The 14,946-nt window shown below is 39.4% G+C and overlaps 1 protein-coding gene across 1 annotated transcript in view; it reads left to right on the top strand.

Annotated features, from left to right (window-relative positions):
- Cacna2d1 (calcium voltage-gated channel auxiliary subunit alpha2delta 1) overlaps window positions 1-14,946 on the top strand; it is a 347,097-nt gene that overhangs the window by 133,533 nt on the left and 198,618 nt on the right. The window contains exon 3 of the mRNA XM_050139771.1: window positions 2,816-2,875. Coding sequence (XP_049995728.1) covers window positions 2,816-2,875 — 60 coding nt within the window. The remainder of the gene's footprint in view (window positions 1-2,815; window positions 2,876-14,946) is intronic.

The following is a 14,946-nucleotide window of genomic DNA, read 5'->3' on the forward strand; positions in this document are numbered from 1 at the left end:
GGTTTAAGTAAAGAAAGAGTTGGTCAAACAGAGGTCCAGTTCTCCTTTACCTGCCTCACTTCTTTGTCCACAAGGTCATCCCCAGGAAAGGAGCATCCTTGCTGAAGAGAGTAAGCTGACTCTTAGAAAGATGTTGCTGCTGCTCTAGCAAGTGGCCTGGACTTTCCATTATAAACAACCCCGTTTGGATAAAGTATGTTCTGCATCCCCACTGTCTGGACATTGTTTGAATCTATGTCACAGAGATGTTTATCAGTCAGTCGGCTCCGGGTTTGGGGGAATTAAGCTCAATTTAGGAGAAGTTAAGGAGGCAGAGCTAACAATGAGACGCTGGAGTCAAGGAGACTGATGACCAGTGGCGCCTTCCTCCTCCAGTTGCTTATATGTGCCAGATGCGTTTTAGTGTTCAACATGGGCTTCATGTCTGCTTACTTCCCCTCCACTCCAGTCCTTGTGATCTCCATCAAAACAAAAACAACCCACGCAGTACTCAGGGCATAGAGTAGAAGGTCGGTATATCATTACTATAGTGGCACACTCTCAGGGGCTGAGGTGGCTAAGAGAGGCCACTATGTCAGCCTACACCTTAGGCAGGCTTTACACTGTCTCTAGATATTTTTTTTTCTTCTGAGATAGGATTTCCCTATATAGTCCATCGTGGCGCTCTTACAGCAATCCTCCTGCCTCAGCCTTTTAGAATTCTCTTTTATACTATTTCCTGTCCCAGTGATTATCAGGCCCTTTGGATAGACTGTAGTGGGAAGTGATAATGGTGTGTCCTGGCTCTTTACTAGAAAGCCTTTGGGTAGATAGCAATGATAAGGTAATTAACCAACAGGTCTATCCATCCTTCTGCAAAATCATCAAGTTACTTAAAATATTAGGAAACTTTATTTTGCAAGTTATTTTACTTTTCTGGAGCTGAATTGGGTGGTTCTTGCACATAAATATTGTAGATTACCACATGGCATCACAATATCTAAAGGTTGGGCAAGCCTGGGACCTTCTAGCTAGTTCTGAATGTCAAGTCTCCACTCAAGGCCAGAGATAAGATTCTGTTCCCTTTCTTCTGGCCTGTAATTGGAGTTCCTGTTTTCACAAGCTGCTTATTATGAAGGAGGGGTTCCTCCCCAGAGCCCTTCAAGCCTGTTCCTACCTAAGCAGCCTCACGACAGCCTATACCACCCATTCCATAATTGCGTTTGCTTTCTCTGGAAACAAGCTGTTGATATAGGGCGTACCTATATATACACCTGTATAGATGGAGACTGGCCGACAATAACATCTTCACACTTTATTAGATAGGGATTTTATTACTCTTAGTGCAATTTCCCTATGGCATTCACTGGTAGATTATTGGCTTTAAAATGTCACTTGACTGGAATGGAAGTTAATTAGAGGCTCGCAGTGTCTAGAAGGCACGTCGATTTCTTTAAGTAATGACCTTTGGGTCTTTCGTCACCGGGAAAAGCAGTTAGTGGGTGTGTTAGCTCTAACCTAGACTATCTCTAAAGTCAGGATTTGGAACTTTTATGAAATTTGATTAAAGTTTCATTTATTTCTTTATGAATAAAGGCATAAGAACAGTATATTTTTCATGAGTTTCTAATATTACATTTCAGGCAGAGAAACTAAAATTTGGCAACTTTTGTATTCAACTCTTGAAAATGCGTGTCATTTTTATACATTTGCCTTGCTATCTTTAGGCTTCTAAAAATTTTCAGGCTCTCACAACAAATGTCCTTTACTTTATTAAAATCTATATCTAGTGTGTGTGTTTGTGTGTGTGTGTGTTTAGTGTATGTGTGCGTATGTGCATGCAGGCATCTACATTCTAGATGCATATGAGGAAATCAAAGATCAAAGGAGCTGAGTTGATTCTATATTTATTATATTATTATACATTTATTAGTAATACCTATGTAATAGCTTAGAAAATAGACAGATTATAGTATTTAATTTAAAGGACAGATACTAACATGTTAATGTCAAAAATGGCCCAAGAAGTCCTTCCATTAGTTCATGTAGACTTGACTCATTGGGAGAGCAGCCACCAGAGAATATTTCTTGGAGACTGACAAAATCAATGGATGGCTTGTATTCGCCTAAATTCTAACCTGCTATTTGTCTCTTAAGAAGTGAATTTAATACATTTGTATTTATTGTGTTTGCTGTTAACTTTGTGCTATTTCTGCCCCGATATTTCAACTTGAAAGTACCCAAGGGAAATAAAGCAGCCTTACACTCCCCCATAGTTTATCATGCTACAGGGCTGCAAAATGAAGGTATTTCCATATGTGTGCATTCCAAGTTTACAGTCTTTCAAATAATGTTTGAAACATCTATGCATACTCTTAGCAAATAGGAAATTCCAAACATGTTCTTATCAGTGTGCCTATTTGGTCACCATATATTCATCAATGTCTCAGTATCATTCTCTTCCTACTGAATGAAATATTTGGTAGTGTTGTAAGAACAGGATTATACTGCCTTTATTTCATTAAATCTTTTTTTTTTCTTTTCAAAAAATTGGAATATAAGTCCTTGATGGTACCCACCCCTGATGAAAACAAGAGAGATAGGTCAATTCAGTGGTATTCAAGAAGAGTAGACAGTTCGTTGCTGTGGCATCAGCTTCAGTAGATTAGATTGCTAACTGATTTAGGACTTATGGATCATAAGCAAGTACTCTTTGTTGCTTTTCATGCCCATAATTAATTATACCATCAAAGCTCGTGGATAATGTATTATGTTGTAATTCCCTGTTCCTGTGGTGATGGTCACGTGTGTCTAAGATTTACAATTTCTTTTTCAGCGCCTGGCTATGGAAGCTGAGAAGGTCCAAGCTGCCCACCAGTGGAGGGAGGATTTTGCAGTAAGAACATTTTTTTTAATATAATCAATTCATTTAAGTTAATCAGTACTTTTGTTTCCATAGTTTTGGTCACATTTAAATATAGTCAGCAATGGAATTTTACAGTGTTATAGGAATTTGATTCCAAACTCCCAAAGTCTATTCTTTTTTTTTTTTTTGAGTGACGAGGACTAATAAAATCAGTGAGAATATTCATGGTCATGTTTATGTACAAGAAAAGAAAGAAAAAATACAGAAAAGGTTCTCACATTCTTCAAGGCATTTGAAAATATATTAAAGCAGCATTGAATCATACTCTGAGTAATCATCATTGTTTTGAAAACAAAGTTCCATTGAACTGTTTTTTTTTAAAGAAATACATGCATTTTTAATTGTCTTTCTGGGTGAAATAACTGAAGGAATAAGTGAAGCATGCTCACCGTTTGATTGGTTTGAGTGTTGCTGGACCCTTTCCCAATTTACTGTGAACTACTTTTGGACACGCCAGCTGGCATTAGATTTCATGTTTTCCTTATTATTTGATAAGCTTGTTTTTGTTCTCTGAGCTGCTGGGTTAATTGCATAACATTGCAGGTGCCTTCCTTGTAGTGATGAACTTACTACCCATCCACTGTGGTAGGCCAACCCCGAAATGTCATTTGAAGTTCTTCTGTAATATAGTCGATGCCTTTATTTATAATGGAGATGTTTTCCATCTCTGATGACTGATAAACTCCAGACAACTCCTTTTTGGCGCACAGTCTTTCCCTAACCCATAGATGCTATTTCAAAATGGTCAGAAGTGTGAGTGCTAATGATACTGTCTGAGATTTTATTCTAAAATGTGTCAGATTTAAAGTTCAAAAACTTGTACAGCAATAGGTGTGGGAAGTAGTGTGACTACTTTGTGTTTGTTATTTTCCTTGCATACATACATGTATACATACATACAGAGGGGAAACTAGTCTAAATAACATGATGAATTTTTTTATGAACTTCCTTGCTTGATACTTGTGATCCTTCTTCTTTGTCAACTAATTGGTCTCAGACAATCTATTCAGTAGTGATTCTCTTTGGCTGTCATCTTAATTTGATTTTCTCAGTGAATTGATCATATTGACTGAGTAGTTCTATCTTATTAGATATTGGATTTACCCACAGCTGTTTGTCATGGTTAGGCTACTAAAGGTCAGTTTGTTGCCTGCCTGTAATGTATGAAAAGAAATTGTCGAACGAGTAAAAATCATAAGCACCTATAGCACTGAGGACCATGAGCTTTTGGAATGAGGGGGTTGGAAGGCAGTTAATACCTTTTAGATGAGAGAAATGACCTTAAAATTGTGTTTCTTGAATATAGCTTAGAGACAGGCAACCTCCCCCACCCCCCCAAAAAAAAAACAACAACCCAGCTTTGGTGATTTATGTGGATGACAAGTCTTCTTCCTGGCCCCCATTTAAAGGTGGCATATGACATATTATGAACGTAAACTAGGCCCAGTTGGTGTGGTATTATTATAGTGCAGTTGCTGTTGATTGAGTTTGAATCTTCAGTAATTAACAGAACACCAAGGGTTGTCAGCATCTCACGGTGTCTCTCTGTAATACAGAAATCACTTTTCCTCTTTGAAAAAAAAAATCACTGTTTCAATAAATCACTTGGTATTTTTCGCCATTGTTAAAATATAAGTTGATATAGACTTAAACTAATTTCTTCTTTACCATTGTCAATGTATTTAAGTAGCAGCTGTGTCTTTCTAGACAGCAGATCTTTTCCCCAGATACTTCGTAAATTGTTGAATACTAAGTCATCATTTTCCTGATAGGTGACAGGTGACCTAAAAGACAACACTCAGTGTTAGTGTTTGCGAATTTAGTGCATCCATAGTGTTATCAGCTGGAAGGCACTCTAGCATTTTGCTTATTTTATTCATTTCCAACCAAACACTGGTTCAACGATGAGTTGCTGACAATTTCATACCGCGCTCCTATTTGGGACATGTCAAGTTTTTCTTTCTATGTAAAATAGTGCTTCTATGATGTGCCATTAATACCCATGTCTATGAGGCAGCACTGTTAGAAATTTCATTCAGGGTAACAAATGTGTCCACAATGATGCAAAAGCCATTACTAATGTTTATATGGATAGAAGTGAGTCATTTACCTTAGTATTAAGTGTTCCTATCGAATAGCATTCACTGTGCGGGAGCCAACTCTGTTCTTAAGTTCCCATTAAACTACAGTGTGCTCAGGACCTGTTAACATACCTAGTATTACCCTTAAAAGAGACTCTTGAAGGAAAGCAGCTCAGAGCTTTGTCCACTGTTTTTCCTGCACACACGTCGTGCCCGCTGCTCACGGGGCGCCCACCTGTCGGCTTTTGTGTGCTTGAGAGTTGGTGTCCCCCATGGCTTCCATGTTATCAAGTGTCCCTGGCCACTCTCCTCCTTGGGAGGCCATGGTGTGCTAGAATGGTTGAAACTGTGAGAAGTTTCATGCCTGCAGAATAGAACCGGATTAGACTTACTAAATCTTTAGATTCAAATGATCAGGAAGTAGTAAAATAGAACACCTTTCTTCCATCTTTTTCTGACAAATAAGACAGTGCTATAATCTGTTAATTCATAGATACATCGAGCTAAATTAATCCTCTAGATCCAGAATAAGAAATCAGTGATTGATAATTAAAGATAACCAACATTAGACCTCTGTTTTGATAAAGCACCCAAAACAGTTGCCATTTTTTAAGCAAACATTTGAAAATGTTTCATTTGAAATTAAACACCTCATTCTGAAAGGCCCTCCCTCTACACCTTGGAATCCTTTTCTCAGTTCAGGTATTTGGCTCTTTCCACCAGTGCGATAGCGCTTTAATAATTTAGCACTCAGGTGATTTCGAAGGCAGGAAGAGTTTCCTAAAAGCTGCATTAACATTTCAAAAAGAAATATAATATTCTGCTTCTTCCCTCAAGTATACGTTGGCATGTTTCATTAATACTGCTCAGGCAAAAGTTGATTAGCATTCCCCGCTGGGTAAAATAGAAAAATCACATAAACAGCGAGAACAAAAGGCGAAGCCCTAACCACTGGCAGCAAGAAGGGGCTCGTGTAATTCACACTCTCCCTCGGCTCCACTTCATTCCCACAGGGGCATACAAGCAAGGGAACAACGGGCCAGAAGCTCCGCAGGGTGACACGTGGCGCTAATAACATGGGAGGGGACACAGGACTTACACGCTAAATAGATTAAAATTGATGTGGCCATGCATTGACAAGTTCAAACCAATATTTGTAAGTAAGTCACATCTACCAGCTGTTGTTCAGGTCTCCGTGAAGTGTGGGTGCTAACGGAAGCATGCCATGTCAGTCACTTAAGACGGACAGATGATTTGATTAAGGGCAGGTGGGCGGAGGGGGACTAGAGCTTGGTAAACTAATTGTTCCGCATGATAGAGTTTCTATTATTTCCACCAAACCAATCTTCTCCAATTGCATCCAAAATCTCATTTGATTGCCTTTGAAATGGCTGGTTAGCTAAAGCAATTTTGTTTCCAACTAAGCCTGCGATATTAATTGTACTTACACATGTATAAACAGAAGGGGTGCCTAATTTGTATTTTAATAACTGGGATCTTTACGTGTGCCGTATTAGTGCCGGCTGGTTGGTGGGTAGGCTGAGTGGAGATGCCCACAAATTGGTCAGTAAATAAAGCCTTTGCAGGAGCCCTTTAGCTCCTGCTGCACGGGGGAAATACATTAGAAGAGGAAGAACATTGTGGCGGACGTTGAATGTGACTGAGTCGGTCGGGCTAGTTTAGCTCTTCAGGGTAACTTTTGTTCTGTAATTGTCAAAATCATTTTGCCATACCATATATTGGAATGTTCTTTTAACATAATGGCATTCAAAACTTTGTATTTGTCTGAGTAAAATTCGAAGGCACGGGGATTCTGTATTATTTCATCTTCCCCTGTTCATTTCCATGGAGGAGCATCGTCTTTGTTAACCACAGCACAAATGTTTTGTGCGATGAGAAAACAGGCTGTGCTTATTTTGATTTGAATGCATAAAGACAAGCAGCATTCTGTGTGACAATTTGGTGTACACGCTGGGTAGGAAAGGACTCATTTTTGTGAGTGAAAATTGGAGGATGGCTTACTGTTTTCATAAGTGAATAAATGAATTTGATGGACCATCAAATTCATTTCAACCTGTGACTGAATTTTGTCTTCCTTAGTTTCTGCCTCTGGTTGGTTCGCTTGTGCATGTTAATTTTTGTAGCATTACTGGTAGATACAAAAATTATTAACATTTCCATTATTTTGATGCTCCTGAAGAATTTTCCCTCATCATAAAAATATATTCAAAAGAGTCACAGTGCAAAATTAATTTTCCCTAATATTAGGAAAGGAAACTCTTCAGTTAAGAAGAATTGAACTAACTTTTGATGTTTTCATCGACTCATATGTGCTCATAATGAATATGGAGCACACCAAACTAGTTTGCAACAACTGGGGATTTTTACATTGCTGCTTAATCTGGGTAATAGCTCAAATCCTGATTTCTATGTTGGAAAGGGACAGCAGTAGGCTTAACTACTTGTTATTTGGCCTAACAAATGTTGATTTCACTCTTCATAACATTTTTGGGTGTCCGCTCTGACCTCATATTTTTTTATTTCAATTAAAGCCTGTGAGAACATTGCGTGTTGACTAGCCCGTGGCCCTCAGTAAAACACCATCACAGCGAGTACGAACATAATAAAAATGCTGAGATCCTAGAGGCTGTGTGCAATGCTTCCCTTCCCTGGCTGTTGTCTCCACAAGGGAGGGAGAAGTCAGAGAGCTGTTCCTCACTGGGGGACGAGACCAGATTGGTCTGGCTGTTACTCACAGTCATTCTGCTGCCTCAGTGTTGTTCACAGACTGAGATTCAGGGAGTGTAGTCAGTTACTGAAATTTCTGAAATTGCTGCCAGTGTCTAAAAATTCCAGCCACAGGGAGTGCCCAGAATCACCCTTATTGACGTTTAAGGAGTCAGTTACTTCAACCAGCTAGTGCCAAATTGTAACTGTCAAAAAAAGAATCATTATGACAGATGTTTAAGTTCTGCAGTGTAAAACATTTTCTTATTTTATATAGATTACTTGTTCGTATTAAATTGAGGATTTACTATATTAATTTAGGACTAAAGAGAAAAAGATGAGGAACTTGTATGAACATTATAAGTGACTACAAATTCCATACGATTCCTAGTCAGAAAAATGTCCTTAGAAACCTCCGTTTCACTTTCTTGTTTCAAAGCCTTCAGCAAGAGGTTAGAGATATGACTCAATGATACACTCTTTGCCATGTAAACATGACGACCTGCATGCAGATTTACACACTCGGGAAATGCCAGGCAGGTGCAGCAGCTCTTTGTCTTCCCAGGCTTCAGAAGGCCGAAGCGAAGAGTCCTCAGGACAAAGGGGAGCTGGACTACAAGCAGGGACTGAGTTTGCCTGAGATGCCTTGCCTCAGTCAATAAGGACATAGAGTCATTAAGTAATCCTCTCGATTGTAGCTTTGGACATCGCAGGCAGGGCCACACGAGTAGCAGTGCTAGTGCACATGCGAACTCGTGCGCATGCACACACACAGACACACGCACACCTGCACATGCCTAGTTGCAGACATACACACATGCACATCCACCACAGACTCATGAACAAAAATCCATCAATACTTATAATTAGGGTGTACTTTGTGATCTGGCCTGGAGAAGACTTTCCAAATTTTCTACTCTAGTGTCGGCCTGATGGCTCCGACCATTGACATGCACATCTGAGTAATCATTAATGCTCTTCTGAAAGGATGTGAACTCATTCACTCTTGGACCTTTGCTCATCTCTGCCATTTCCTTATGGCTTTTCTTGACCAAGATTAGATTTGCTGTTTTTTTTTTTTATGTTTTCTAATGCCTGCATATGTTTCAATACATACTCTTTCTCCATTTTTTTTTTATCACTATGGTGCAAGCTTCCTGGGATGAGAAGGTTGGCTAATGTGATACGAAGACAGTCTAGTGTGATGCATGACATATAATAGCCTGCATGTATTTTCATGAAGAAATAATAGCTTGTTTAGGACACACCTGTTTTTACTTGTGAACCTCACTCTCCCTATCACCGAAGAGATGATGAAAGTTTGTTTGAACTGCACCTTTATATGCTGGCATAGACTTACTCACAGCTGTGGCTTAGGTATAAAGCACTGGGCTTAACATTATGCAAATCTACTTAAAATTTTGGGCCTGACACTAACTTGCCCTGCAGTCTTGAAAAAACAATATTCTCTTGAATTATCCATTCCCTTGTGAGATGTTCAGTCATTGCCCTTCTGCTTCCATGACCACCATTTGTCTCCCATAAAGAATATTTCTCCTACCTACAGGATGCTCTCAAGCAGGTTGGCACTGTTCCTTGCTGAGAATTCACCCTCCTGTTGAGTACCTGCCAGCCTTCACACCTGATGTTGCCGCTTGGCTCGTTGACATTTCTTTAAGGTGGAGACAGTGTGGACACTATGCAGACATGGATTGAATAGCACTGTTCCCAATGCTAACTACTCAGTGGACAGGGCTTGCAGGCCTGTAGTTACGTCTGTGTCACAAAGAGCCTAAAGAAGATGACGCCTTTGTTATCAATTTAAACCTTCTTTCCGTGAGAAGACAAGGTTTGCAAGTCACCTTTATTTCTCACTCCATTCTCATCCTTCCCTTGTCCTTTGGGGTCCTGGGAATATACTTCACCCCCTTAGGAGACGATCATGTGAATTTTAATAAGTGAATGCATCCGAAAGATTGCTGATAGTTTGTCTGTTCCTACCCTGCACTGTCATGTTTAGCCAGCCATTGAGTGCCTTCTTGCTTTATTATCTGCAGCTTCCAAATTTTGTTATAAATTAGGTTATGTACATGTACTTAGTACTTTGGGAGACTTGGATGATGGCAATACAGGAGCATCATCTCCATCATGATCCAGAATATCAGCGAGCACACGATTCTTTTTCCTGGAGCTCTTTACGGCCTGAGTTCTGGAACACTAACTCTATTCCCAGAGATAATCTTGTATTGAGAATAAATAACATTAGATGCTGGAATGGATTCAATTTAATGGAATTAGAGCTATGTTAATGGCCTTGCTAAGACTGCTCTGGGAACGGAGGCTGGTCCAGGAGTTAAATACATGGCCTCAAATCTTTTCTCCATGGAGGGTTTAAGGTACCAGAAATTTGGAGCTTTGAAGGAAAGAAGCCAAGCATGGTGTTCAGGTTGGTGCAGACTCTGGGGTGTGGTTCCAGTTGGATTCTTGAACATCGAGTTCTGCCCAAGAGAGTGATTGCTCATGGCTGAGGACTTAGTGAATTGTTTTCGGTGGAAGCAGACTGTCCAGAACACTGAAGAGCTGATAGAAATAATCCAATCGCTGCGTAGTAGAGCAGCCAGAAATCAACCCCAAAAGATATTTCTGAGCAGAGACATTTTAGAGATGCCATGTTTAATTTAAGAAGTTGAAAAACAACTGTGTAATAGTCAATAGAGTACTCACCTACGCTTTCTTGAAAGTGTGCACGCAATACTGGAGTTGATGACATATGGTAATGATGTGGAACTCTAGGGTGGTGAGTCATTGTCCGCGGCAGAAATGGACCATTTTAAAGTTCACTCATGAACTTTATATAGTTTATATAGACCATCTTATATAGTCTGATGAATGGATGCTTTCCTGTCTCTCAAGTAAGTACTGTAGCTGCTTGTAGTTTCTTTTTTTTTTCTCTTTTTTTTTCTTTTTTTGTTCTTCGAGACAGGTTCTCTTAACATAGCTCTGTCTGTCCTGGAGCTCACTATGTAGACCAATCTGTCTGGCCTTGAACTCACAGAGATCCATTTGCCTCTGTCTCCAGCATGCTAGGATTAAAGATGTACAACATCGCATGCAGCTTGCAATTTATTTCTTTTTAATTCTATCTATCTATCTATCTATCTATCTATCTGTCTGTCTGTCTGTCTGTCTATCTATCTATCTATCTATCTATCTATCTATCTATCATCTATTTATCTATCTAACATTGGTGTTTTGCCTGCATGTATTTCTGTGTGAAGATGTCAGATCGTGAAGTTCAGACAGTTTTAGCTGTCTGAATGGATGCTGGGAATTGAACCTGGGTCCTCTGGAAGAGCAGTCAGTGCTCTTACCTGCTGAGCTCTCTCTCTCCATCCTGTCACCTTGTTTGTTTTCCATTGCTTTCAACATAAAAACTTAGAATCTTTTAACATTAGAAAACAAAGTAACCAACAAAACTAGACAAAAACCTATTGCAGACCATTCTGCTGTATGGCTTTTCCTCTCTTCCTGTCTCTGGCAGCAGACTTCAAAGAGGTATGAGGCCTCCCCTCTTTCCTGCCTTATCTCTACATATAGGACAGCCTATGTAACCAAACCTCATATGTCTCCTTTGTAGCTCACGTCCCAAAACCAAATCAGCATTTTCTCTTTAATTTCCTACTTGGTCTTTGTAGAAACTTAAAACTTCTCTTCCTTTAGGCGTCCTTTCTTTGTGTCAGGAAGCACACTTTCAGTCTTACTGTCTTCACTATCCACTTCCCTGTCAATCTTCCTGCAACATCTCTCTTCACAGCGTAGTCAGGGCTTAGGAGACAGGACTTCCTCGCTCTTCTTGCGAGCCTTTGCTTTCCTCCCTAAACAGCCCTGCTGACTTCACATGCAACCCCGCTGAGCTCTGCTGGGCTTTAGGCTTTTTCGCCGCACGTGTGCTGGCTATGTCCAGTATAATGTCTTCCTGCCCTAGACACTGCACATGGTCTGTTCCTTCTGTTACTTCTTTCCCCTACAGTCTTTAAGTATCAACTGATATTTCTTTCCTGACTTTCTCAGTTAATATAGATGCAATGAAAGAGTCGTCTGGATGGGGAGAGACACTGGGGCTCAGAAGGGAAGCGATTGCAAACTCAATTCTGTATAGACCAACCTGGTCTGTACTGTGTGGACAGTCAGGGTTAGATAAAGGAAAAGCTCTTAAACAAAACAGAACCCAACCTAAAGTTGAGGTGTACTTGGGCTTTGTGGAACAATCCTTCCTTCAATTCCAGAGCTCACAGGGTAAAAACAGGAGGATGAGAAATTTAGGAGCTCCTCTGGTGTGCTATGAGTCTAGGGCTAGCCTGGGATAAAGATAAATCCTAAAACAAGCAACAAAATAAAATTAAAAATAAGTAAGTTTAAGTGATATAATTAACTTGAAAAAGGAACTTGAAATCTTGCTAAATGTTTGTAGTTGGATAATGTCTCTGTTTAATGCTTTCCTCATACATGACTTATGGGACACACACAAAAGCATATAGGTTCCTTGTACTATTTACTGAATAGAATCCTGAAATTGTGATGGCAACTTATTTGTTTTGGGTAAATCTGAATATCTGCATTTTCCTCACTCTTCATATCTCGCAGATCTTACTAGGTTAACATGTTATTTCTGTGTTGTTAAGATTTTCCTTGTTTTCTGTAACCATGTCACCACATTGTTTCATTCTGGAACTTTATTTAGTTTGATGGTTCCTGCAGTTTTACCTATAAAGAATTAAGAGATAGTTGATTCTTAGGTCATATATTAGTAACCATGGACTGGGAAGATGGATTTACTTGCCATGAATAACATGTTCTGCCTGGAAACATGTAAAAGTAGATTTCATGAGTTACAGAACATAAGAGCCATAAGTGAATGCAGTCTCTGCAAACATGTTGGTAGACAAGTAGGTAAGCAAGTTACAACAGTGCAGAGAAAAGGTCGTTGTGGGTTTCCCAGGCTCTCTGACATATTCTTAGCTTTGGGGCTGGTAGAAGCCAGTGATATTCTAAGTTAGTAGATTCTAGACGTTTTTCTGAATGTTCAGAAGTTGTTAGTCAGACATGGGAGTGAACAATGGATCACTATCAGATACAGATAGTCCCGTGTCGGTGATCCACTGGGACCATAAGCCGCCTAATAATGACACGGGGACATTATTAGTTATGAAAGATCAACGGGATAGCTTAGGTTTGTTTCTAATTGGCTCATAACTGAAACTAACACACTTGTATTAATTTTCATGGCTCCATGTGGCTCAGGGCTTGTTACCTCATCTCCTACATATCATGTTTCCTCTGACTCTGCCCGTCTTCCCAGCATCCTCTTTGTAAATCCTGCCTAGCTATTGGCCATTCAGCTTTTTATTAAACCCATCAGAGTGACAGTGTTACGGTATACAAAAATACCATTCCACAACAATCCAAGATAATTTAGCCCTGAAACCACCATATGCCAACTCTTTGGCCACCATATTTTTACCAGTCACCAATCTTTCAATCTTTAACACAAGTATCACTTTGCTTTTCTGGAAATTTCTATAATTTTGAAAGACCAAATGCTTTAAAAATTGCTGTTATGATAGTGCCTTTATTGTTGACCTTATTGTTACATTAATTTCATTCTTCACATTAACAATTTCAGTGAATATTTCTCATGACGTATATTGATCAAGACGATTGATTAAAGTTCTACCAAGAGTATCCAGTTTTATAATATCGGGACATGACATTGCATAAAAAATATGCAATTTGTGTCAGACCACATTCACAGCTACCCTAAGACATGTGCACCATGCAGGCCACAGGCTAATATGCCTGCAAGTTTCTTCTCAGATATTTTATGATTGAGATGGGCTGGACATTTTGTTTTAACTTTTAAAAAGTTTTGTATTTTCTTTTTTTAGGAGGTTCCTGGGATGTTTTCAAAGTTTTCTAAGATAATAATACATGAAACACCAACTGACAAAGCAAAAAAAGCAGTAAATAATCAGAATCCATTTTAATAAACTTTTTTTGTGTCTCTAACTTTTACATATGTGTGTTTGCCTATGTGTACATATGTAGGGGTGTGCATACACACACATGTGAAGACATGGGTGTCAGGTTGATGTCATGTCTTTCTCAGTTTCTCTCCACCTTACTTCAGAGAGACAGGGTCTTTCACTGAACCTCCAGCTCAGTGATTGACTGGGCTGGCTAGCCAACCAGCAAATTCTGGGGACCCACCTATCTCTTTGTCCTTTCCCCAACTAACTTTGGGATTGTAGGCCTTTGTTGCTGTGCCCAAATTTTATGTGTGTGATGGAGATCCTGTCTTACACCCTCATGCTTACACCGCAAATACTTTACTCACCGAGGTACCAGCTCTTCCAAACTACCCAGGCTCTCCGAGAGGACACATGCAGTTAGATATAGAGAGTCATGCAGTCCTTCTGAACGCGTGAAATGTCCTGCAAGAATTCAGCAAATTTTACTATTTTCATGATATTGGAGTTCCATTTCCTAAAAGCTCACAACCAGTAAAGTCTAATAAATCTTATGTTGCCACACTTGGGTTTGAATTTTTGAGGTTTATGTTCTGAAGGGATTTGGTTCTCGATCTGAAGGGATAATGCTCTTGAAATAAAGAATATTAGTTACTACTCCCTGAAGACAATAGATTACAGAATCTAAGTTGCAATAAATCAAAATGTTGTTCGACGGTTTTACTGCTAGATTATTTTCATAACCTTTGTGGCGAGTGGAAACAGCCAAATTGGAAAAAAAAAGGAAATGAAATATCCTGACAAAAAGTATCAATATTTCTCTTTCTTTCTTATCAGAGATGTTGATCCCGAGGCTTTCCAGAAGTTTCTTTACTTTAGAGTTTTGCCTGGAATTCATAATGTAATTTCACTAATGCAGTAGCCTTGATAATATCCACACTGCCTCCATCTCTGAGTTCTTTTGTTTTCTGTGGCAGTGAATGGCTGGGGAAGAAGACAGAGATTATTTGAATCCACAATGTCAGTCACAGTTTTGTTTCTGTATCTGATGGCACACAAAGAAATGTTTATAAATTTGCATCACCAGATTTCCTGGCGTGGAGGCTTAGTGGGCTTCTCGCTTGTGGTTCTTTTTTTGGTACTCAGAATGTCAAGGCTATTTCATTGATGAGAATGAATCGTCTGAGTCAGAGAACAAACTCCTACG

This window comes from Alexandromys fortis, unplaced genomic scaffold (assembly GCF_014885135.2).
Source record: "Alexandromys fortis isolate MF-2015 unplaced genomic scaffold, M_Fortis_MF-2015_v1.1 scaffold_38, whole genome shotgun sequence".
NCBI classification, from domain to species: domain Eukaryota; kingdom Metazoa; phylum Chordata; class Mammalia; order Rodentia; family Cricetidae; genus Alexandromys; species Alexandromys fortis.